The sequence below is a fragment of the Volvox carteri genome (genome assembly GCF_000143455.1).
Source record: "Volvox carteri f. nagariensis unplaced genomic scaffold VOLCAscaffold_27, whole genome shotgun sequence".
In the NCBI taxonomy this organism is placed as follows: Eukaryota; Viridiplantae; Chlorophyta; class Chlorophyceae; order Chlamydomonadales; family Volvocaceae; genus Volvox; species Volvox carteri.
In genome coordinates, this window is record NW_003307570.1 from 585,684 (window position 1) to 610,397 (window position 24,714).

At 54.8% G+C, this 24,714-nt stretch overlaps 5 protein-coding genes across 5 annotated transcripts; 2 read left to right on the forward strand and 3 right to left on the reverse strand.

The window, feature by feature from the left end:
* Positions 1 to 184: 184 nt before the first annotated feature.
* Positions 185 to 1,483, reverse strand: VOLCADRAFT_92647 (uncharacterized protein; the record flags this gene model as incomplete). Its single annotated transcript, XM_002952051.1, has 1 exon — positions 185 to 1,483. One exon carries the CDS (start codon positions 1,481 to 1,483, stop codon positions 185 to 187), a length of 1,299 nt encoding a protein of 432 aa, XP_002952097.1.
* Positions 1,484 to 6,580: 5,097 nt separating this feature from the next.
* VOLCADRAFT_92648 (uncharacterized protein) lies at positions 6,581 to 12,579 on the forward strand (the record flags this gene model as incomplete). The annotated part of the gene is made up of 12 exons (XM_002951975.1): positions 6,581 to 6,598; positions 6,854 to 6,894; positions 7,332 to 7,386; positions 7,600 to 7,678; positions 7,910 to 8,026; positions 8,437 to 8,506; positions 8,552 to 8,619; positions 9,704 to 9,723; positions 10,622 to 10,944; positions 11,211 to 11,397; positions 11,729 to 11,905; positions 12,223 to 12,579. 12 exons carry the CDS (start codon positions 6,581 to 6,583, stop codon positions 12,577 to 12,579), a joined length of 1,512 nt encoding a protein of 503 aa, XP_002952021.1.
* A 4,562-nt stretch (positions 12,580 to 17,141) lies between these two features.
* Positions 17,142 to 18,140, reverse strand: VOLCADRAFT_92649 (uncharacterized protein; the record flags this gene model as incomplete). The annotated part of the gene is made up of 3 exons (XM_002952052.1): positions 17,142 to 17,357; positions 17,755 to 17,944; positions 18,061 to 18,140. The coding sequence occupies 3 exons, from the start codon at positions 18,138 to 18,140 to the stop codon at positions 17,142 to 17,144; spliced, it is 486 nt and encodes a 161-aa protein (XP_002952098.1).
* A 773-nt stretch (positions 18,141 to 18,913) lies between these two features.
* Positions 18,914 to 21,036, forward strand: VOLCADRAFT_92650 (uncharacterized protein; the record flags this gene model as incomplete). Its single annotated transcript, XM_002951976.1, has 5 exons — positions 18,914 to 18,921; positions 19,104 to 19,147; positions 19,287 to 19,576; positions 20,662 to 20,838; positions 20,980 to 21,036. 5 exons carry the CDS (start codon positions 18,914 to 18,916, stop codon positions 21,034 to 21,036), a joined length of 576 nt encoding a protein of 191 aa, XP_002952022.1.
* A 247-nt stretch (positions 21,037 to 21,283) lies between these two features.
* Positions 21,284 to 24,714, reverse strand: VOLCADRAFT_92651 (uncharacterized protein; the record flags this gene model as incomplete). The annotated part of the gene is made up of 4 exons (XM_002952053.1): positions 21,284 to 21,785; positions 21,915 to 21,994; positions 24,009 to 24,118; positions 24,621 to 24,714. 4 exons carry the CDS (start codon positions 24,712 to 24,714, stop codon positions 21,284 to 21,286), a joined length of 786 nt encoding a protein of 261 aa, XP_002952099.1.

The window sequence follows — 24,714 nt, forward strand, 5'->3', positions numbered from 1 at the left end:
CTGAGGATCCCCCGCTGTCTGGCACTGCATCCGTTAGGTGTGCTTCAGTAACAATGATGAGGTCATGACTAGTCACAAAAGACTTGATTCCGGCATGGTCAAGCTTAAAAACTCCTGCCTCCAACAACCCATGGACATTCCACAACAAAACCCTCAACCCTCTTGGCCCTCGGCTCGTGCTATCCTAGTCATCCACTTCCGCGGGTAGGCCTGCAAACCGGTTAGCAATAGTGGGCTTGCCAGCCTGGTCATACGGTCGGTGATCAGCTCTGCTGCTGGGCCCTGCACATCCCTCCCTGCTTCTAGTTGTCCCTTCATCGACCCCCAGACCTTGCTGGCCGGTCTCACCATGGCCGTCTCGATCCTGGTCCTTGGAACTCCTCCGCCCTGAGGTGGTAATGAAGCCGTCAATATCCATGGTGCGGCCGGCGGCAGAGCTGGGCCTCGGGTCACGGGGTGCTGGCGCCTGGTTGTGGTACCGGTCGAGCCTACTAGGTGATGCTGAGTATGTGAGCCCGTATACTGGTTCTGTCCGTGGGTGTTTGCCGCCTTTCGCTTTGATGGCACTCAGCGAAGCCACGGGTGCTTCACGATTCTTCACCCCTAGCTGCTTTCTGTAAGACGGTGGGGCCGGTGGTGGGGCGGCTGGTGACGGTGCCATCGGCTTGGGAGGTGGTGGTGGTGGTGGCGGTGGTGGTGGTGGCGGCATGCTGCCACCGGCGGCGGCACTACCGCTACCAGTAGCGCCAACTCCGCCGGCACAGCCCCTGAAAGGCATATTTACGTCGTCATCGTTCTCGGCATCCATCTCTCCACCCTCTCCACTGTCGCTGTCGTCGTCACCGTACTGGCTTGGGTAGGGCACCGGTGCGCTCCCGTTCGGGCTCTTCTTATAAAACAGTTCGGCCCCGTTGCGCCACATGGGGATCCACTGCTTCGCTTTTATCACCTGCCACATGGGCCGCAACCTGGATCTTTCCGCCCGCCCTTCCTTGGTGAGCGAGTCATCTACCCGGAGACCCAACCTTTTCAGGTCAGGTGCGGCTTTAAAGAATTTTACCCGGTCCTTCCACCGGATATCAATAAGCCAGCTCTTTGTGCTGCGATCTGGCCTCTCAGTGCGAGTGAGAAGGCCGATATCAAGCACATGCAGCCCCAGCTCGGCGAGGCAGGCCCGGACGCTGCCCTCATCCTTGTTCTTGTCCGTCGTGATAACGACGCTGTCCCAATAGAAAAACTTATTACTGCTAATTAGTCCGCGGGCATCCATCGTGATGCCGCTCGGGTCGGTTTCCAGTTTGCTGACCCGGCCCTGGAGATCGATGATCTCCACGCGTGAGAGCTGTTGCTCATTTTTAAGATCTAGCACCTGGTCCCCGAGCTTCCTGAAGTCCCCGTAGAGGGCTAAGAGCATGCCAGCAGTGATAGGACCATCGGGATTGCCCCGCGCTCTTGCCAGGTACTCTGTGTAACTGTTATCCATTCTGTATTGCAATTCGAGGTCGGATTATACCGGAAATTTAACAAGGAAGGACCACGGGCGTTGGCGGCTTGCAGCACTGTTGGTTCTATACTATGTGCATTTCTATTTCTATTTCTATTTCTATTTCTATTTCTATTTCGGTATCCATGTGGGTGTGTGTGTGTTACATGTAGCTTTATAGCCTCTTAACACACCAAGACCATGTAACGACAACTTTTCTAAAAAAATACCGGCGGTGGCGGTGGTTGTAGTAGCTGGCCTCTGAAAAGGCCTCTCGAGATGCTGGCGGTCGCGCTTAGCACGTATTTGTATAGCCGTGCTGTGTACCAGCTACTACAGCGGTGGTACTGGTGGTAATAGTGGCGCTGGGCGGTGGTCACGAAGTCCGGCTGCATCCGGATGACCCAGCACTGCCCGAGTCCAAAGACCCACACCCACAACCAAGGGAAATATCAGGCCTCACAGACATCAGCCGCCTGCCTTCCTATCGCCTTCGCGCCAAGAGCAGCCCAGCTGTTGCTCTGCTAGGCGTGTAACCGGGGGGACGCTTATACCAAAAGTGAGAGGTCTGAGGGAACGGAATGAGAGAATATTGAAATATTATATATTCATGCCTCGTACAGAACCCTATGGTGTTGTATTTTGCTACCGTTTGCTCTTTGTTTGTCTATGCCTTGCGGCGACGGTCCATAGCAGGCCCAGCAACCTTTGAATATATCAAACGACCCCAATTCTATATAGGAAGCTGTTTTACGTCAAATCTTTGAAATATTTCTCTGAGATACGAAGTGTCGGAAACTGAATCGGCACAAGCAAGGCTCAAAAGCATAGTTTCCATCCACGCACATGCTACCTATTTCCATAAGTTATTGTTATTCGAACAATTATAATTTTGATTTCGCGAGCTCTCCGAGCTATTGCCTTTTCCACATTTCCGAAGTCCATGGACCGAAGCCCGGCGCACGATAGGTAACAGCATGCAAATCTTCATTCGTATTGGTGTTTCTAGCACTTAAGAGCTAACCTGAGTTATTGTCATGGCCCTCTGCGACGGAACCCACTACTGTACTTGCAAGGGCCGGCGACTTTAGTATGCAGCCTGTTGAGCGAATCTGGAGAGAGATCCATTAACATGTTAGTTTGAGGGCAATGATGAAGATTTGCTTTGTTATAGCGTGGGCGGTGTGTTCTTGGGGCTCAGCGGGGTCCCTTCAGGACACATGCAACGCAGTGCCACGACTACGTACAATAGTAGCTTTCCTGAAATCTGTCCCAAGCTATTAGTTTATTTCTGTTTCTGAAATAGTTGGCCTCACCCCAAGATAGATAGACACCAAGGCAGGGAAGTCTTAAGTTAGGAAGCAAGGCCCTCAGGGCAAAAAGGCTTATTGCTTGCTTGCTCGATATCAAGCATCAAGCAAGCCGAACTGCCCTTGCCCATCTTAATCATATGTTTATGCCTATTCACATGTAACTAAGCGCTATATAACGGTGCGACAGATTGTTCCCAGCCTCTGCTCCTAAGACACACGTTGCTCTCAGCGAGCCATCTACTTTGAGTCCCGGGATTTTTCCTGATTTCTTGTTCACAAATAACACAAACTATCGTTTTAGCTGTATGATTTTATTCGCCTCATTTGCGACGGCGGACTCATGCGGGGGATGACTGCGACGTGCTGGCCAGGCATGGCCAAAAGCGCGTCGTCGGACCGGCTTGTGAGAGTCATGAACGAATGACAAGGTACTAGTCAATCGGTGATCTGGCGGACTAGGTGCTGAATCATGTAGTGTTGGGCCGTTGTGGAACTGTTTTGCGAAAAGGAAGCTCGCTTCAAGCTGCGGCCAACTAGCTTTCCTCCATATTCTGTCAGTTTTCATGAGTAGTTGCCTTACCGCTTATAGACGTGAGTCGGGCTTGGGTACCTGCGAGCAGAAGAGTGTGCTTGCTTCCGTGGGAGGAGGCGAGCCTGGTTACCGACTGCGCTATCTGCCGCGGGGCGGTGTAATGGGCAGACGACGCAGTGGAAACCTGTCAGTACTGACTATATTAACTCGCGAAATTGCTCTTTCCGTCGCGCTCTCCGCGACTTGCCCTACTTTCTCACCAGTACGGCCCCGCCGTACCACCAACGAACAGCCGAGTACGCTCTCGGCAAATACACAGAAAACCTTGGTTTTCTTTCGTTGCTCTCAGAAAACCTACAGAGATCTATAGCATCGGTGTTGTCTCCGCTCCGCGCGGTTGCTCAGTTCAGCCTTGCCCAACTGCGCTTCTCCCCGCCCAGTGCCATTGTCCCAAATCACCGCATGTTTTGCTTGGACCTCCACACTGTGTCTGTATGAGAGGGTGTAACGAGCCCAGACGAGCCAAAAGCCCAAGAGCCTTGATACCGCAAGCTAGGTACGGAGCATGTAAACGCTACATAGGAAGCAAGGGCATTAGGGGAAGCATGGTCGCTGCTGGAGCATTTTTGGGGCCGCCGACGCCGATGCCGCACAGCACTGTAGCTGCTACCGCTGTTTTCAGTGCTACCACTACCTCGTCCTTTGTCCCAACGATTACAGGCACCTATTGCGACAGCCGGATCTGCAACAGCCGCATGCATGCAGATGCTGCAGCCTCAAGGCAACGTGGCCTCCGCCTCACACACAACGTTGAATTATTTCGCTAATAAAGGGGGCCACGCTGTACCCGTAGGGAGGTTCGTGCCGTGGCCTTGTGCATGCCAGTGCCTTAGACCACTTCACGGGATAAACCCCACTCCGGCCCAATCCTGCCTAAGCGGCGGTAATTTGGACCAGCTGCCGTTACTCTACCGGCCGCCGCTCACACACTCGGAGAAGCTCACTCCACTCCGGCCCTCCTTTCCACCTATATTTATCCACGCAGATATCTTCGAGGCTTCGTTGTCCTTGGATGCATGGGTGGACGGCTGTGAACTTGGAAGCCCAATACCATTGGGAAGTGACCTGCCCGCTGCAACCTAGCTTCCAGCAGATATAGTGGTACGACGGTCAAGCAAATCGCGGCTCAAAGTAGGTACATGTACACTTACTGTGTCAGCACAAGTGCGGGGTCCGTCAGAGCCGGGGACCCCGTGGACCGTTAGTGAAAACGTTACGGTGTGGGGGGCGATTATCGTCATCCTCCCATTCCCGCCGAAGCGCAAAGCGTAGGAACGCTGTCTCCCAACCTAGAGATAAAGGAAATAATAAAAGACAGGTAATGCCGGCGGGGCCCCCTCGGTCATAACGGTGCGCATGTTGCGCCCTTGAAACTCGAGTCCACGCCCATAACCAGCCCTCAAGTCATCATAAGCGGGGCATTTCCCAAGCGCATGCTGTTCGTTTTCCACCGCTCCGAAGTTACAAAGCCTGCAGGTACGTGAGGCGCACTCATCACGGTCGTTGGGCCTATTGGCCTCTAATCCTTAACAGCACAACCTATAGCTCATCAGTCTTTGGTGCAATCGCTGGGGGAAGGGGGCGTCCGCGTGAGCAAGCTACCCAGGGCGCGCTCCATCACAGCGGTGTCCTCATTCAATGATGGTAACGGCACGCCTTGACCCCGGCGGCCCCGGTGGGGCCCCCCCTTGGGTTCACCCAAGGTGTTCTCGCACGTCCAGCCTCTTTGCATAGGTAGGCATTGATCGCGGCTGTTGCAATTGTCATCTCTGTGAGTCAGCAGGTCCATGACAAGGCCAGTGATGACCAGGGACGGCGGTTGGGAAGTCAGGGGACATGGAGCGCTCAAGCAGTGTTGCCATTAGTCTGCTGGCGCTGCTGCCGCTGGGCCCGGAGCTGTGGAATCTGCAGCCCCAAGATGTGCTACATGCACGAACTTGTACTGGTTCATTCTCTCCTAGTATGCAGGGGCAGCAACTGAATCAGGTGCGGCATTTGCTAGTGAAGGATATGCGATAGTGGCGTTAAAGGAAACGACCTCGCAACAAGGAGTCCATATGCTGACATGGCGTGTCGGTATATGGGGGCTTCGGGCCCTTCCCGTCGGTGATAATGAAAGAAGCACTGGAGCCAGCAGGGTGACGGCGTAAGGCTGCCAGGGCCAGAGGCACGACTAATAACGTGATGTGATGGCAGCGGCAGTGTTAATGGCGGCGGCCGCACGGTGGCCGGACTGCAGCAATGGGCCTATGGGTCACTCGGTGGCGGCAGCAGCAGCGGCAGCAGTTCGGGTGGCAGCAGCAGCAGTTCGGGTGGCAGCATGCAAAAGTGGTAGCTTTAACAGTTGAGTGGTAGCAGCAGTGGCAGATACAACAGCAGCAACGGCAGTAGCATCAACAGCAGTAGCGGCAGCAGTGGCAGCGTCACAGGCTTGGCGTGTGCGGGGTCTGCGAGGGTAGCACTTGTAACACCAGGTAGAGTACTTGGGGGAGATACTCGCCGGCCTGATGATGGAGATATTCAACGGAGTTGGATCCCTTCGACAGTTACGGTGAAGGGGCAGTCCAACTAGGTATCAGCGGGGGTGGGCCAAAACCGTATCTTGGGGGCTTTGTAGCAAGGAACGAGGGCTCCGTGTGTATGTGTTTGGGGATGGGGTAAGGAAGGTAAGGGGGAGAGGAGATAGAGGGCGACTCGTGGGCCATTGGCCAACGGGATATGCTTGCGGGTAAGGGCGCTGCCGTAAGTCGCAGCAACATGGAGCAACATAATATGCTGCTGTTGGTGGGCCTGGTGTGTCGCTGTCCTCAAAATGTCCGCAAAGCCCCACCCCATTAACAACCCCGTAACAGCGCCCATGCATGGGAGGGTTGCGGTTACTGGGGCCGGCAAACAGGCTCGTGCCTATCTAGGCGCTAAGCCAGACCAGGGCAGGCTTATCGGCAACCATATAGGACGTGGGGACAGGACAGCTGCCTGGGACCTCCTAGGACGCCCTTGCCTCGGCACGGGAGAGTTGGCGATGCGGATTGGCAGGGAAATGACCGACACCGGGCGTCACCTTCGAGGCTGCGCCCACCTTCCTTGTAGGCCTTCTGTACTGCCGATAACTAGGGAAATTCATATATATAGCCAATGATCATATCCCGAGATTACAAGCCGATCTCTATTCGCCACTTTTCAATGAAATTAATGCAATTCTTCTGCTTTGTGAGTATTTTGATCAGATAGTTATCAGCAGAGGTGGTGAGTTTGCTGCAGGGGTCTACACACTGTCGTCGTATCGTCAGGGCCGCCATTACTCGCTTCCCCTTGCCCTTACATCTGAAGGCGCCTTGACGTATACATCCGGCTTTTGAGAACAGGTATTGAGATCCATGTACTACATGGTATGGCTCCAGGCGCAGGTTCTGCGTCCTGTAAATCCTATCACTTCCTGCAACACCACCGCCACCGCTGCTGCAGCTGCCGGCTGCGTCGACAATCAACCGTAAAGCCTTCTCGTCGTGAGTTGAGACCAGGCCGGGATGGAGCAAGACGAATTGAGCTGCAACCGTAAGCTGGGGACGGGACCCATGCCTCATTCGTATTAATTACCATAAACCCACGGCGGGGCCTCATGAAAGAGGAAAGGGTTGGCGGGCTGGGGACAAATCCATAATAGGATACACCCTTTGGGCGGTTGCCCTCTCACTGGCCGTTCATTATCAGCATATACTATGCTAAGCACAGACATAAAGCTATGTAGCCATCCTGTACACCTCAAGACACACCGTACACATGCATACGGTAATCTTGGTGACCCATATGGGTAAGGGTATCGAGACCCCAGAACACGATTGCTGCGATGTCCAACACCTGTGCCGCCAGTAGCCCCGCCTTCTATGCTGCCAAGAAGTGCTGTTTGCTCTTGGACCTCTGTCCCGGCTCACGTCTCCTGCAGATCCCCGTCGGATCCCACAAATGGACCTCCCACTGCTGTTGGCGTTACGGTGCATGTGAGGGGAGGGGTAGCGGCCCCCGCCCAGTCCCCTCCTGGCCCCTTACCCTGCTTGCCGCTACCTGTCCCCTCTAATGCGCCGTAACGCCAACAAGTGGGAGGCCCATTTGTGGGATCCACGGGGATGTGTGACACGGTCGAGACGGGACAGAGGTCCTAGGGCAAACAGCACTTCCTGGCAGCATACAAGACGGAGCTCCTGGCGGCGCAGGTGTTTGACATCGCAGCCATCGTGTTCTGGGGTTCTGATACATTTACCCATGTGGTAGGATTACCGAATGTATGTGAATGTAAGTGTGTCAGCTTGGAACAGGTAACTGTCATGTCAACAAGTATGATGGTCCCAAACACATAGACGATGCACCTGCACCTGTCTTCCGGACCAAATTTCACATCCTCCCGCCATCCCATCCCATACTTCCCTACTGCACCGTATCTGGACCCGTTCTTCTTACTACTTTCCAACTCTTCCATACCCCGCTTCTTTTCCCCATGCCACCCGCCACCCGCCCCCCTTCCAGTCGTTTCCATTGCTGGAGGTGCAGAGGCTGTAGGACGTCTTACCACCGGTCCAGCCGCTGCAGGGACTCCCGCTGGGGGCCCGTGTGCCGGTCACCACCGCGGTGGCGGTTCTACAGGTGCCAGCAGGCTTGCAACCCGTTGTGGAATCCCTTGCGAACATGCTGGTAGCCGCGTCGTGGAGCCCCTGCGCTGGCCCAGCCGCTGCCAGCCTTGGAGAAGCAGCCCACAGAGGCGGCCGTCGCGGCGGTGGTGCCACAGCCAGCAGCTGCGGCACTTGACGATATTAATCCTGACCAAGGTTTTTAGACTTTTTGCGTGATGTATTGGATGGGTCAGTGTGGGAGCTCCCCATGCCGATCGACCCCACCGAGGGCCTGCGTTCTACTCCCACACGGACCCATCCATTACCTCGCGCAACGAACTCCCATGAAATCTTGGTCAGGAGTAATGTCATCAAGTGCCCCAGCTGCTGGCTGTGGCACCACCGCCGCGACTGCCGCCTCTGTGGGCTGCTGTGGTAGCGCAGCCTCCAAGGCTGGCCGCGGCATTACGGCTGGGCCAGCGCACGGGCTCCACGACGCGGCCACCAGCATGACGTAAGGGACGCCACAACGATATTGCAGGCCTGCTGGCACCTGTAGAACCGCCACCGCGGTGGTGACCGGCACACGGGCCTCTAGCGGGAGTCCCTGCAGCGGCTGGACCGATGGTAAGACGTCCTGCAGCCTCTGCACCTCCAACAACGGAGACGACTGGAAGGGTGGCGGGGGGCGGGGGGCGGGGTATGGAAGGATGGGAAAATAGTAGGAAAAACAGGATCCCAGATACGATGAGCTAAGGAGATAAGGGGCGGGACGGTGGAGAGTAATAGGGCAGATATCCTAGTCACATCTTTCGCATCGTGGCTGTGTCGTAATTCGTTATGGTTGCGTTGGCAGCAGGACTTTGTGTCTGTACTTACTGCTCCAACATGGCTAAGCAGGGGGATGATCCCTGTGTGGCTCGGTTAATACGTCCATCTGTTCGGCGCTCCTATACGAAGAGTTAATGCTTCTGCCAGGTTGTTCTGATACATCAGGTAGAATGCTGGCATATGTGGGGATGCTGTGCTACTGAAAATGCGTTCCTGTTCTTGAGGTGCACGTAGGTTGGCTGGGTAGTTTGCGGCGGGGTACGGTAAATAGTAGCTGATGCATGTGACGGGAGGTTCGTAGGGGTTGGCAATAGCGTGTTAGCTAGGAGAGTGGGATGTGGCGCATTGACTCCGCTCCCCTTCGACTCATCATATATGTCGTCGGTACGCAGTAATATTAGCATGGTTGCGGAGCCAACTAACGTTTTATGTTTTTCGTTCGGGCACCGAAGTTATGACGACCTCGTGTAAGGCGTACGGTGAACACGGCTCACATGCCTGAGAAGTCTGGGATCTTCATGATACTGAAACACCACAATACCAACCGTATATAACAGTAGTGTTTTATTGCATAGCTAGCATGAGAAGTATGCGTGCGAGTAGGTGAGTTGTAGCACGAGAAACTGAGGCGTTGAGGACGTTGAAAGTGTTGAGGTTGTTCACATGTTACTAGCCAGTGTACAACCTGCCAGAGTCGGTTGCAGTGGTGTCACGTCATATTTCCTGGCGGCTGAATGCGGACCTCGCACTCTAGGGTAAACGTTGTTCTGTAAAATGCGCGGTTCTCCGTGGTCGCTCCACGGACTCAATCATGACGTCTAAATGCAATCATCATAGATTCGTTCCGCAGTGCGTTGGTGTCGTCAACCCGCTGACACAGGGGCGCATGTGGTTTGGACGGTGAGTAAAAGCAGTGACAATACCTTAAAAAAGCATGTATAATGTTAAGTGAAAAAAGCGGTAGTGTGCGCGCACTAAGCTCCGTCCCATCTCATCGTCAAAAATAGTAATGTCACCACTAATAGGACCTACCGTTCGATACTCCGGCAGATAGACGAGCTAGATCCTAGAAGCCTCGGCAAGCAGGGTTGGCGTAATGTGCCGTCTAAATGGCAGCTTTTTGTTGTAAATTATAAATACATAATAATTATCTGGTTCCGCATAAGTTGTAAAAATTTAAGGGAGAGGCAATCGTAAACCTTCTAGCCCGAGGCAGAAGATTGTGCGTGTATGGGGACTTTCGCGTGGCCTTGGCAAATACTTGGGGGGAACTTTATCTATGTCCGAGGGGGAAGCGACGGAGAACTGCATAGCATCAACCGATGCCGCGCCTCGGGGTACCTCGCCGCGCCTTGATCACCTCGGGGTATGTCGCCCTCGAGGGATGCCTGTTTAGGTGTGCCTAGGAATGCCTGGGCTGCCTAGCTAGGCAACTTAAGTATTTCATCGAACAGTACAAGATTTCTGCCACCAACCAAGCATAGGACCGAGCGATAAGACCCTTTCCTTGTCTCCCCATCCCATGATCGTATCTACGTGAGGGGAACTTATGCTCATAAAAGCTGGTGACCAGTCATTGATAAGGCATAAGTACATGTTCCCAAGCTAGACGAAATACGAGTAGATTTAGTACCTTTCCGTATCATCTCCAGGTGTAACACTACTCGCAACCTTAGTGTTTTAGGCAATATCTTTAATCAATCGCCTGCGGATGGAGCCTGTGCCGTCGAATGGATTCATTCAGAGCCTCGGTCTTGACCCTTCTGTCTCCCCGCCCAATGACACCACTCCCCCTGAGCGTCCGCTGCCAGCAGTAGCAGTGCCGACCTCAAGTCGTAACGCACCCCCAGTGCGCGGTACAGCCACCAAACGCAGTTGCCATCGCCGCCGCGGGGGTAGCTCCACTAACAAGAGGCGGGGAAAGGCGTCCACCACCACCAGGGCCGGCAACCGCTCTTCTGGTAATGTCGGTAGCAACCATCTCGACCACGGCCATGGCGGCGGCCTTGAAGGCGATGACCCCGTCAATGCGACGACGATGGAGAACACCGTCAACAGCCAGACACGTAGAACGGACAGTGGTCCAATAAATAAGAGCTCTCAGTTCAAGGGCGTTAGCTGGTAGGTGATACATATCCTCCATCCCTACCCACTCCATTCCATCTCGCTAGCTAACTACGTATGTATCCCAGCAGCCATGTCCAACCTCCCATCATCCCAATCCTGCCATCCGGCCACCACTCTGGCGTCATCCCTCATGAAGCGAGGCATAATTACATGCGCGTATATGTAGGGCCACGCGCGGCTCACCACCTAGTGTTGCGGCATTTCATGCACCCAGTCCCCTCCTGGCCTCGCCGAAACCGCCCCAATCCCTAACCTTGCAGGCACAAGAACACAAAGAAATGGGAGGCTCACCTGTGGGACCCAACAGTGCCTCGCAAGAAGGACCATCCAGGAAAGAGGAACAGGGGAAAGCAGTACTACCTGGGAGCATACAAGACCGAGCGGATGGCGGCCCGGGCGTTCGATATCGCCGCAATCGTATTCTGGGGTCTCGATACCACAATTAATGTGAGTCATTAGGTTACTTTATCGCATGGTTTGTGAAGATATAATATAGGATAGATGTCTTTATGTAATTAGCTACATAACATGCTCATGCGATCTAAGATGACGCGAATGGCTACCCATCAAGCATATGTGCTTGGTCCGGCGGGGAAAGTCGATATTCCCAACTGACAGATTGATGTATATGTACGGTATACAGGCATGTACTTACCTTCCTGCCTTCCGCACCCCTTCATTCACACGCTGTGCCGCGATGATACTCTGTGCAGTACGGTAGTTTTTATAAATATGGTTCCGAAATTAAACAGCTGCATGTCGGCGCATCTTGACGCAGTTTCCGAGGGAGGACTACATCGCGGATTTGGGGTCCCTATCCCAGCTGGACAGGGAGGAGGTGGGCCCTATGCTGCAGTGCCTAAGTCGCAGCTTCAACGAGAAAGGCCAGTTCGGAGACTTTGGAGGAGACAATGTGATAAGGAGGATCAGCAATCTGCTTGCCACGGCCTATCTGGTGAGCGGTGAAGCGTGAGCCAGTAGTGGGTTGGTGGCTCACTCGGTGGGTTAGTATCCATTCCCCGGCTCTCCACCCTTTCCCTTTCAATAATAATCGCAACAACGGGTTGCGGATATGGACCACATGATTAATGCATGGGTAGGAAACGATGTTGTCCTGAGTTTGTGGCTACATAAAGCCCTTCATTAATACACATGCATGTTTCGTTCCTCATCTCGACCCTTACCAACCACACCATATCTGAACTGCTGCTGTTTCTTAAATTTCCCGTCCCTCACCCGCCATCCGCCACCCGCCACCCAATCCTCTTCCAGTCGTCTCCGTTGTTGGAGGTGCAGGGGCTTCAGGACGCCTTGCCACCGGTCCAGCCGCTGCAGGGACTTCCGCTGGCTGCTGGGCGTGTGCCGGTCACCACCGCGGTGGCGGTTCTACAGGCACCAGGTTTGCAACCCGTTGTCGTGTCGCTTGCTGACCTGCTGGTGGCCGCGTCGTGGAGCCCCTGCACCGGCCAAGCCTCAGTACTGCTGCCAGCCTTGGTGACGCTGCCATCACAGCAACCCACAGAGGCGGCAGTTGCGGTGGTGGCGCCACAGCCAGCAGCTGTGGCTCTCGGTGACGTGGACCCTGACCAAGACTTCTTAGACTTTTTACGAAATGTGTTCGATGAGTGACACTGATTGGCTGTGCCGGTAGCTGTGTGTGTGGCTGCATGGCTGGCTCTTTCAGAGTATATCACTAAGTGGGTGCGTGAATGAAGTGGCTGGCTTGGTGTTCATATTGCGGTTTGCGTTATTATGTGTGTGCAGTTGCTGCTGCTGTACAACGAGACTTGTATGCATGCGTTCACGTCGACGAATTTAGTTGTTGCCATGCAGGGTGCGCTTTTGGGGTATGCTTTCATGCATGTGCTAGGTCGTGTGTGTATGTGTGTATGTGTATATGTGTATATGTGTATATGTGTGTATGTGTGTATGTGTGTATGTGTGTATGTGTGTATGTGTGTATGTGTGTATGTGTGTATGTGTGTATGTGTGTATGTGTGTATGTGTGTATGTGTGTATGTGTGTATGTGTGTATGTGTGTATGTGTGTATGTGTGTATGTGTGTATGTGTGTATGTGTGTATGTGTGTATGTGTGTATGTGTGTATGTGTGTATGTGTGTATGTGTGTATGTGTGTATGTGTGTATGTGTGTATGTGTGTATGTGTGTATGTGTGTATGTGTATGTGTGTATGTGTGTATGTGTGTATGTGTGTATGTGTGTATGTGTGTATGTGCGTATGTGTGTATGTGTGTATGTGTGTATGTGTGTATGTGTGTATGTGCGTATGTGTGTATGTGTGTATGTGTATATATGTGTGAAGGTTACAAGCATCTGACCGGGCCTGGGAGGGGCCCCGGATGGGAGATGGGCGCGAGGGGTTTTTGCTCCCGCCTAGTAGCCGAGAGCCACAGGTCCGTGCGTGTGTGTGCGTGTGCATGTGTGTGTATGTGGACGAAAACGATAGCGGGCCGAGGGCGTGCGCGCAAAGGTGCTGCCTAGCGTTGAGATCTTCATAGGTAAGAGGTATGAATGTAGGATGGTATTAGGTGCATGCTGACCATAGCGACCGACTATTATTATGTTATTGTGTGGACACGGATGTTTTTAGGTTAGTGTGTCTGACAGCAGTCTGAGTGTCGGTGCAGTACTGCATCAGCGCCATAGTATGTCTGTTAGCTCGGTTAGGTAGGCGGCCGGTGACGTGTATCGAGTGCTGTGATGCTTAGATTTGCTGATCTACTTGTTAGTCTGTCCTTCGTACTTTCTTACAGTACTTCGTATCAATTTGGACTGCTTAGTAAGTCCGTACTGTGCATTTGTTTACAGTACTTCGTAAATATTCGAACTACTCGGTACTTGGTACTTGGTACTACGTCTGAAGTCGTTGATACATGTTACTTCAAATTGGTTTAAAAGACTTGGTATTCGGGCACTAAGCGCATCGGATGCAACTTATCTGTAACATAATGCTAAGTGATCTACTAAGCGGTCTCTTAAGCATGTTACCAGGTAGCTATGAAGGACATATGAAGTGACTAGCATTACGATGATCCCAAGAAGGTATTAATAAGTGGCGGCGTTCCTGGAGTGCTGTGTGTATCCGTTACATATCGATCCGGACTTGATGCTGGCCAGGGACACCTAATTGTAGCTTAGATGCGGCAGGAACGAAACGAGTATAGCCTCTAAGCTAACGGCAGCCGTACAGCTTGCCGAATTTGTTACTTCAGTTAACAGCTCCGTAGTTCCGGCATTCTGCCTACACTATTGGAGCTTAATGTTGCCCTTTCACTTCCCTCCTCCTCCCGCCCTCAGTGTCCCTCGTTTACAAGCGGCAGGCTCGGCCTAGTTAGAGACCTGGTGATTGGGCAGTCCACTCGGAACGCCAGACGCACCACTGTACAGCTATCACCGCTCGGCCACAGCGCCTTTAGAGTATCGCTGCGCGCTAGGAATGTTGCCTGGCCAGCCCTGCTGGCCTGGGTGCGGTTCGTGTGTCGCTGATGCTTCAGGTTTGCCCTCGGGGCGGGTGTCAGGTGGACGCAGTCATTAATGCTGCGTTTAGTCGTCTAGTGCTGTGCGTCAGTTCTTTCGGCCGTGCCGGTGTGGCCGCGCTGGACAGCGCTGCGTGCACTCAGACCGCGCCGTGTGGCGCTAGACCGCGCTTCGGCGCACACGCGCCCTGGCGCTCCGAGAGCCGCAGTACTGCAGACGTGTAAGGCCACAGCTTGGCAGCCCCGGTTCCGCCTCACCCTGTCCTATCCGGCACCTCGAATGTAAGCGTACAACAAGCCATGAAGGCTATAGGACATAATCAAGGATTGCCTCTGGTTTGTGTTGCACTTCTGACTAACCACCTGTCATCCAGCCAGTAATCCGTCACGTCTTTGGTGCAGCTTTGGAATCGCTTCACTACTGTAACATCAAAAACACCCCAACCCCAAGCTGCAATATCCAGAATTGTCATCCTGCCGATATGCATGCATACCCAACGAACACATCCTGAAGTCGGATGGGGTGGACGGATTAGGGTGCCCCTCTAGCAGGGGAGAGCAGGGAACTGCCTCGGGAAAGGGGGCCGCTGGTGAAGCTATACCACCCTGTAACAACATACATACACGCTTTTATCAGCTTCTAACAGCAGCGGTGCATATGACAGAATGTCACGACGCGTTCATACACAGGCTAACGTGGGCTAACCCGATCAGCAGCCACCAGCGCTAGAGCGATGACGCACAAGATCACAACACCCCTGGTGGCGGCACTCCGAAGTACCGCTGCATCACGAGGGTGAGCTCATGCAGCCACAGCGAGATACAAAGTATCCCTACCAACATCACAGACCGCATCCACGACCTGGATCCATCCAAGCCTACACTAGCTATCAAATCTCGCCCTTCCAGAAACGAAGACAACATCTGCTGACACCAACGTGAATGAGAAGCTGTACAACGCAATCCTTCACAGCTGTACAACCCAGCCCACACATGGCGAGCATACATAATCGAATATGGGGCACCCCGGGGCTCAGAGTTCAAAGCTCGTGAGTCTCACAGCGGCAACAAACCGCTGCATGCAACAAGCGCAAACCATGGTGCCCCGATGCCCTGCCTAACGGAGCTAGGCAGGCTCCAAGGTCAGAATAGTAAGAGTGAAAGCTTCATGGAAAGGTGGAGGGACCCTTCAAAAAGGTAGCGATGAGGGAGCAGACAAAGGTGTTTGCACGGCGAGTATGCATGTTGTACAGATTGTGGATTCCAAGAGAGATCATCACACGTTACAGTGGGTACCTGCGAGCTCTTGAAGTCAGTCTTCGGTAGGTAGGTAGGCCTTGTGGAGGCTCCAGCAATCGCAAGGTTACCAATTGGGCCTGGACACCTATCGCCTCACAGCAGCAACAGCGACCTAACGTAGCTACGAAACCCGAAAATTACTCTTTCTAGCACCCAAGGGTGACTGCCTTTACCGGCATCACGTGCCGTACAAGCGCGCACAACTCACTCTTCTGAGTTGACAGAAAACCTTGGTTTCCTGTCGTTACTCTTAGAAAACCTTTAGGTATTTCTTAATCCCAGTAGTGCGATGTATTGCGAAGGGAGCCCGAAAGAGACATGGAGTAAGTGCAAGGCTGTCATCAGGCGACACAACATTCATGCACGACAGGTTACAGATGACGAAAGCGTTACTTCAGGTTCAGAAGGTTCGCAAGGTCAGCTGGTCATCCGCTACCATCACATCCTTCTTAGTCTGAGACACCTGAAACCCGACAGAAAACCCCCGCATGTGCATTACGTGCTGGAGCAGTCCAAGATTACATGCCTGTCGCCTTCCACGCTTGGAGTTCGCAAAACTCCATCCGATCAACTGCTCGCGCGCGATTCCCCCATAAGCTCTGTTTGCTTTTAGCATCTCAGCAACTCTTAACTGCTCAAGAAGATGCATTAGCAACCGATGCATATCGACAGGAATAAACCTATTGCCATGCAGCAAACAGCTTGGCCTGGCGTCGAACGGGGTCAAACGACAACTCGGCCCAGTGTGTAAGACCAGGGAAACATTATGTTTAGCGATCTTTATGCCAGGCTGCTGTACGTCCGAAGGGAAAATCATGTAGCCGTTCAGACAGCCTCTCGTCGTTCCATGACATGTACTGTTGACGGAGCTAATAAGGGATTTGGCCTGCCCGGGTTGGGTCTTCGGGTGCTCCTTGATATGGGCTATGGGATTTCCCCTATGCCGGCCTGGATCGTGACGGCATCGACAACTGCTGCCTCTACTTCCTGACGCACATATTGATGATGCCTTGGCGGGGCATTGCCCGGCTGCTCCTGTCGTTGGCAGTCTTCATCGCCGTAGCCGCGGCTGACACCACAGGAATGACCCATGGGTCCGTCCCCATACTGCCGCTGCCGCCGCCGCCGCCGCCGGCGATAGCGGCCATGCGTCCGCCGCTGCCGCCTACGTCAGTACCGCTGACATCGACACCGCGACGCCATTGACGCCGGCAGCAATACATGCAGGCGCCACATTCGGTATCCCCTCCACTGTCGCCGCCGGCGGCCCTGGCCGAGAGCCCTGCCAATGTGCCAGCCTGGCAACTCAGAGCGAGAACCCAACGACGAACGACTCAACGACCAAGCTAACCAACGTAACCTACATCTGCTGATGTTGCATCGACCAGTCAAGCATTAACGCCATCCCGGAAGCCCACGGGCAGCGGGCAGCGGGCAGTCATTGCCGCACATCTTGCGAATCCAAGCCTCCCAGGGATCTTGCGGATGGTACTGAACTGCTCCGCGGTACCGGGGCACGGCACGGATACGTTGGTCCTTGAGCATGAAGGCCAGATCCTTCTTGTTGAGCGGGGGCAGGGACTTCATCTCATCGTAGTCGTCCCGTGGGAACTGCAGTAGGTGTGTAAACACAGATTGGGCCATGGGCGCTGTCATGTCGTCTAATTTGAGGCAATATCTTGTACAGCATAGTTAAGTAATGCATTTGCGCACGTGAATGTGTGTATGCATATACAACTTCTGTGTATTCCGCATATGTGCTTTTGCGCGACATGTGCATGGCATTCTATGCGTATGTACGGGGTTTGTTATTTAGAAGAGGGCAGGGTCAGTAAGGTATAGAGTAACAGCTAGAAAGACAGCTTTAACATAAAGCAAGGGCTAGTGTCCACACACGTTTTTCAAGTGTCGTAAAGAGCACGTCCGTACATTCACACTCAATAACGCAAGCTTTAGCATGTTGTACCTTTACACACGTGCACCAATGTATCACCCCACATACACCCACGTTGGTAAAGCTCTCAGGACCACCGATCAAGATACTCGCGATGTCGTGCGCTCGTGCGGCCGCCACCTCCGTGGTGAACACCCCCAGGTAGATCTGGGCACCCTTTTTCCGGCTGATCCCTGGTGCGCCCTTCTTCCGGGCCCCGTGCTTGTCCCACACGTGGGCTTCCCACTTCTCTCCCCTCTTAGGCCTGAGGGCAGGGTGCAGGTTGAGAGACAAAGGGGGGAAAGACAAACCACGAGCGAGTGAAGCTGATGCCAAGGAAAGACTGACTGCTGCGGCATACGTAAAGAAAGAATACCTAACCAGTCGGCGGTTGTGAAGAAGACAAAGGGGGGCCCCGGGGGAGGGAGGGGGGAGATGTGGTGGCTGGGAAGTCGCTGCATGGTGAACACCCACGTAGTCCACCGCCTGTCTGTGATTAAGGCTGCAGTAGGTATGCATGACGACATATTGGGGGGGGGTGCGTGGGGTGCGTGGTGAGCTGGACTGGACTGGGATGAAGGAGGAGGTGGGAGGAAAGCATAGAAAGGACAGAAGGGGAAAGTGTTATGGCCGCCTTTGCGATGTGTAGCTAGGATGGCCATAACGTTCCACTAAACGTCCGTCACAATACTAATAGCAAGGCGCAATGCTATCTGGGCTCATTCACGCGCACGGACCACCGCACGAAACGAGAGCTGCTGTGAAATCCGAAGTTGTGTACTCAGTTCGGGCTCCCTACTGCAGAGGCACTGCTGCCACTTACTTAGTAACACCCCGATATTCAGAGGTCACACCGCCATTCTTTTTCCGAGCCTTCTTGCCGCCGCCGCTGGTGCTTTGGATTTTGCGCGCGCTTTTGCTCGCGCTCTCATCGTCACTGCTGTCGGCGTCATCACCGTCACCGCCACTGCTGCCGCCATCACCATCATCATCATCATCATTATGAGCGCCTTCACGGCCAACATTGCCAGCACCGCCGCCGTTTCCGGCCCCGGAGGTGGTGGGTCCAGTACACAGCGCAACCCGTGGGGCCGCGTCAGGTACGGAAACGGCGGTAGTGGCGCCACTACCAGCGGCGGCGGCGGCGGCGGCGGCGGCCGCGGCACCAAAAGCGCTCCAGGGGCCTGGCTCCCATTGTGGTCCTTCATAGGGTTCAATTGTGGGTGCCGTGCAAATGGGCAAGTGAGGGTGAGCGTATTACGTGTTATTAAGCCAATCCCTAACCAAGCCAACAATCCAAAGTATAAAGTCAGCGTAGACGGCCAATACGTACAAGAAGGAAGATAAAGTGCCTTCAATTACTAACGCGCTGGCTGCGAGCAAACGCTTGTGTGCGCGCCTTACCTGCGAACCTCTCCATGAAGCTGTCACGTCCAGCGCTACTGGAGAAGCCATTTACGTTGGACGAGTAGGTTCGGTCAACCGGGGAGCCATGGACGCGGCCGTCTTCGAGGAGAAGTTCGAAATCCGATGGCAGTTGTAGCAGATACATGCCCTGCTGCTGCTGCTGCGACTGGTTACTACCGATCTGCCGTTGTTTCTGGTAGGGATCGAGGTAAAGCTGGTGCTGCAGCGGCGGCTGGTCGTGCTGCGGCGGCTGGTGGTGGTGGTGCGGCGGCTGGTCGTGCTGCGGCGGCTGGTGGTGGTGGTGCGGCGGCTGGTGCTGGTGTGGCGGCGGCTGGTGCTGGTGTGGCGGCGGCTGGTGCTGGTGTGGCGGCGGCTGGTGCTGGTGCAGCGGCGGCTGGTGGTGGTGCTGCTGGTGCTGGTGGTGGTGCTGCTGCTGGTGGTGGTGCTGCTGGTGGTGGTGGTGCTGCTGGTGGTGGTGCTGCTGGTGGTGGTGCTGCTGGTGCTGCTGGTGCTGCTGCTGGTGCTGCTGCTGGTGGTGCTGGTGGTGCTGCTGGTGCTGCTGCTGCTGGTGCTGCTGCTGGTGCTGTTGGTGCTGCTGCTGGTGCTGCTGCTGGTGGTGCTGCTGCTGGTGCTGCTGGTGCTGCTGGTGCTGCTGGTGCTGCTGGTGCTGCTGCTGGTGCTGCTGGTGCTGCTGGTGCTGCTGGTGCTGGTGGTGCTGCTGGTGCTGGTGGTGCTGGTGGTGCTGGTGGTGGTGCTGCTGCTGGTGGTGCTGCTGCTGGTGCTGGTGGTGGTGGTGGTGCTGCTGCTGGTGCTGCTGCTGCTGGTGCTGGTGGTGGTGGTGGTGCTGCTGCTGGTGCTGGTGGTGCTGCTGCTGGTGCTGCTGGTGGTGCTGCTGGTGGTGCTGCTGGTGGTGCTGGTGGTGGTGCTGCTGCTGGGAAAACTGTTGCTGGTAATGATACTGCTGATGACCATGCTGATGGTTCTGCTGGTGGGGTTGGAGTGATGGCCCGGGCAGCATCGGTGGGGCCCCTGCGGTACACCGGGCCGTAGGAAAGGTACCCAAATCGCTGGTAGTGCGGCATCCCGGTTCAAAAAAGGAGCCCGCCTCAGAGGCCATCATATGGCCGCTGCCACCGCTGCCATTCTCGCACAGTCGCATCGCACCACTGGTTGCTTCAGTGAGAGGCCTGCATGGCGTGTGAACGGGTCCGGAGGAGGCGCTAGGAACGTTTCCCGAAGACAACAGGTTGAGGCCCGTACTTCCTCCATACGGCTGTGCGTTTCGGTCGAGTTTCGGATCGGTGTACGACAACTGTCCGACGTGGCGGCAGCGGTAATGATCGTCAAACGGTTGAACCAGGCGCTGTTGTTGCTGCAGCGACGGCATCGGCATCGGTGTCGGTCGTAGCGACGTCAGCTGCGTCTGCCACATCGACATTGTCCGTGAGTGCTGTGCTGTCGGCAACAAAAGGTTTTCCACTTGTACACCTTGAGCCGGGGAATAGCTTTGATGCGGATTGTAGCGGTTAAAGAGGTGTGCCTCCCCTCCCGTCGCCTGTGCCGTTGCCGTTGCAGGCCGCTGCCCCGGGGCACAGCCGCGGCCGCCATCGCCAAAGCCACCGCCAAAGCCCCAAGCCCCCATGGCGCCCGCCGGCTGCCCATTTTGCCCCGCCGTATAGCCCGGTGGCGGGCTGGCGGCGGCGGCGGACCTTGTCGCCGTCGGCCCAGGACGGTGAAGGGACGCAGCAGGAGGTGCGTTGGTTTGATGCGCCGTGGAGGGGCCCTGTGGAAAATGGTATAGGACAAGAAAGGCCGTGACAGTCGTTAGGCTGGGGAGATGGAGGAAGTACGACATGAAATGCTCGACATCTGCGACGCCGCTGCCGCCGCCAGCGCAGCAGGTGCGCGGCCGTGGACCCACACGTGACTTGGCAGAACGTGGTGCTGTGAAATGCTCAGTTACGCAACACGCACGCCGCAATCAAGCACATTACCCAGCAGAACATCTTCCTCTGGTCCTGCTGACATGATAGCCACGTCGTTACGCAACCAACAGTAGAGAGCCTTTCTTAGACGAAATACCTCTTAATTAAGGAAAGCAATAACTTCAACACGCAAATGGCTTACAGGAACCTGCTGACTACTGGGTGTTCATAGCATGAGACCCGATGGATAGGAATATGGCTCGTGTGCATCATCAGACAGAGGACGCAGGGCCTCGGAGGCTACTCACAGGGTCAGAGGAGGCGCCGCCGCCACCCAAGCCGCCGCCGCCCAAGCCGTCGCCACCCAAGCCGCCGCCACCCAAGCCGCCGCCACCCAAGCCGCCGCCACCCAAGCCGCCGCCACCCAAGCCGCCGCCACCCAAGCCGCCGCCACCCAAGCCGCCGCCACCCAAGCCGCCGCCACCCAAGCCGCCGCCACCCAAGCCGCCGCCACCCAAGCCGCCGCCACCCAAGCCGCCGCCACCCAAGCCGCCGCCACCCAAGCCGCCGCCACCCAAGCCGCCGCCACCCAAGCCGCCGCCACCCAAGCCGCCGCCACCCAAGCCGCCGCCTACCAAGGCGTCCATGAGCTGCTGCCATTCCTCATCCGACGAGTCGTCGTCTGCAAGCCCGTCGTACGGAAAATGAATCGTGGATCCGTCGATCATTGGGTCGAAGACCATAACGATAAAGGCCGCCAAGTCCTGTGTCGTCCTGTATTGAGGATTGAGGCCAAAAGGAAACGAAGAAGGGAGGGGCGCAGCTTTGTGTGCGGGTAAGGGCACCTTGTAAGGTAAGATGATTGGTTACCGTTTGGGTGGTTCAACATCGGCGGCTCCTTACATACACAGCTGCATAGACGCCGCCACGTCAAATGTAATACCCGCCTGCTGGCTGTGTTCGACCTCATGTATGTTCTTCGCCTCGTCAAGCAGACGAGGCATTGCGCGCGATATTGTCACAACTTCTGCACAATGGTCCCGTCAGCGCAGCTGGCGGATCCCTACAGGCGTAGGCACACGCCTCCATACCTTGCTCTTACAAGGCGGGTGCGTTGACGCGCCGCTTCTGGTTGTTCGGCATGCTATGGTCGTTCGCGGGTCGAAGAGGGCATGTGGCAGTGATTGAACTAGACCCAGCCGCTTCAAACGGTTCGCAAAACGGGTGCGGCAACTTGTAAGGAACGCTTGCAAAGCCTTTCTATGCAGGCCGGGCCAGAGAAACCAGCTCCGATCGGGGAGATGGTGATGGTGAACCCTGCTAATAACCTTCTGTTAGCAGGAATGGCGACTCGGTGTCATATCATGACACAGTGGGGTGGTGATAAAGCGTGCAGGAGACTTCCTTATAAAGACTGGAGGTCTATACGGCACTTGCCTAGAGTTTTGCAAATCTTTTTTGCCGGAGTAGCAGGAAAGTGCGTGGCAGTGCATGCCTAGGAATGCTTGTGTGATGCATCCCATGCCTCGGCCTCGAGCACACAAGCAGTTGGCGCAGTACAGTTCTCTACAGGTTCCCCTGCTGGATAATGTTTGGTGGCCACAGGAAGCTAATTGCGACGTGTACTTATATGCAGCAGCAGCAGCTTTCAAAGACACAAAATAAAAAGAAGTCGCGCCGACGCAGCCCTGTTCACGTACATTTCGTGCCCTACTGCAATCCGTGTAGTTGTCTTTCTTCACCCAACTTTCTGCAGGCCTTGAGTACGTACTGATGAGGCACGATTGGGGGCACGTTTGGGGCCACGATTGCAAGCAAGCAACCCTTATGTATAGAGGTCATCACTCTCGCTACACGAAACGGCCCACCGCAACGTACATCGCGGGCCCGCAATGTACTTGCCAAGCCAAACCCGATTGAAAACGAATCCTTTTAGCTCACCACATACAGCTTTGGCTGCTGTGTGTACTTCATCGAACATGTCGATAAGAGTCATACAGCAAGTAGGGTTTGTTTCCGCACTTCCAGTCTTTTCCTCAAACCTTGGGAGCATCCGATGCTTCCAAGAAATCTAGGTTAAACAGTATGGTTATGATTGCGAGAATCAGGCAAAGCTTGAGTGATTAAAGACACTTGACAGGCCGGCCGTCTTCGGGTCACCTAACACACAAATGGCTAAAGCTGCTTCGTCACGCACATCTCCCCATGCACACAAACATTTTTCGCAAGGAATTCAGTTAGAAATCAAGTGTGCGGCTAGGAGGGACATTGCCTTCGCTATTTCGAATCGCCTTAGGCCAGCAGACCCTCCGCGCCAAGTCACAGATCCATGAAGCGAGGCCAACGAAATAAGTTATGATCACTTTCACGCTGAGTATTTGTGTTGTGTCCCTGTCAATTGCTACCTGAAGTAGTTCAGTCCGCTTCCTAGAGGGTGCCGAAACACGAACCGTTAAAACCATGTACAGTATTTCGGTTATATGAATCCGTTACAGATCTAAGCAAATAGGATATAATAATAAAAAAGTAATTTTCACTTGCTTGGGGCGAAAGTTGCGCTTGGTGACGAGCGATTTCTTATTATAAGTGTTCCGGGACCGACCTTGGCCCGGTGCACTTTTGCATCATCGCCGATCAGTTGGCGCCTTCGGCAACGCTCTCGGCGAGCCTTGTTCCACATGGTAACATTTTCTTCCAAATACAGAGGACGTGGAGTGGTAATCAGCACATGCAGCCCGTTCTCCTTCCGAATGATGAGTAATTTCCCTACCACCGCACGCATATAATCTATAAAAGCCTCAGAACCTTAGCTTTATCATACATTCCTTCAAAACATGCAACCCTACGAAGTCAAGCCTCGTCAAGTATTTCAGCAACGTTAAGGCGCGGCATTTCCACGTACGTGCTGATATGCATCAACTGCCCCCCGCAACCTGATGTTCGAACGGCGCCATAATGTATGGCCTCCCCTTTCCGCCACCCCCCACCGTCCCTCACCTGGCCATCTGACGGGCTCAGTCCCAGCCTCTCCCTGAGCTCGGCGGTGATGAGCGCCCCGCTGCTGCCGCTGTCCAGGAGGAAGTTCACAAAACCAACATCCTCCACGTCTGGAGCGGATGGGTAGGTGCGAAGGTAAGAGGCGAGGAAGGAAACAGCCACGACGGAGAGGGGTAGAGTTGTGCCAAGTAAGGAGCGAGGGAAGAGGGAAGGAAAGTAAGGGGGGTAAGGAGGAGGAAGGAGCAGCTACCACAAACACACGCGTATGTAGTACATAACATACATACGATACAGGGACACATGCATGGGAAGGCAACGGATCGAGGGATCAAGGGATGGGTAAATAAACCCTCGCATGGAAACCTCGCTGCGGCCGCAGGATGCCCCGCCGACGGCAACACATCCGACGGAGTGCACCAAGCAGAATTACCGGGAGGGAAGGCAGGCACTGATCCAGGAGTTTCAGTCCCTTTTTCCTTTTCCTCCTCCACCTCCTTCCTCCTCCGCCCTCCTCCGCCCTCCTTTCCCTCCTTTCCCCCGGCCACCCTTACTCGGATTTCCATCGGGAACCATCAGGACTACGCTGTCCCCCTCTTCATCACATCTCCTAACTGGTCCAAGCTTGGGCCTCCATCTCCGAATCCTCCGAGATTGGGATTGAGCACTTTGCCCAGCACTGCCCGGCAATACACGCCCATATGGACAT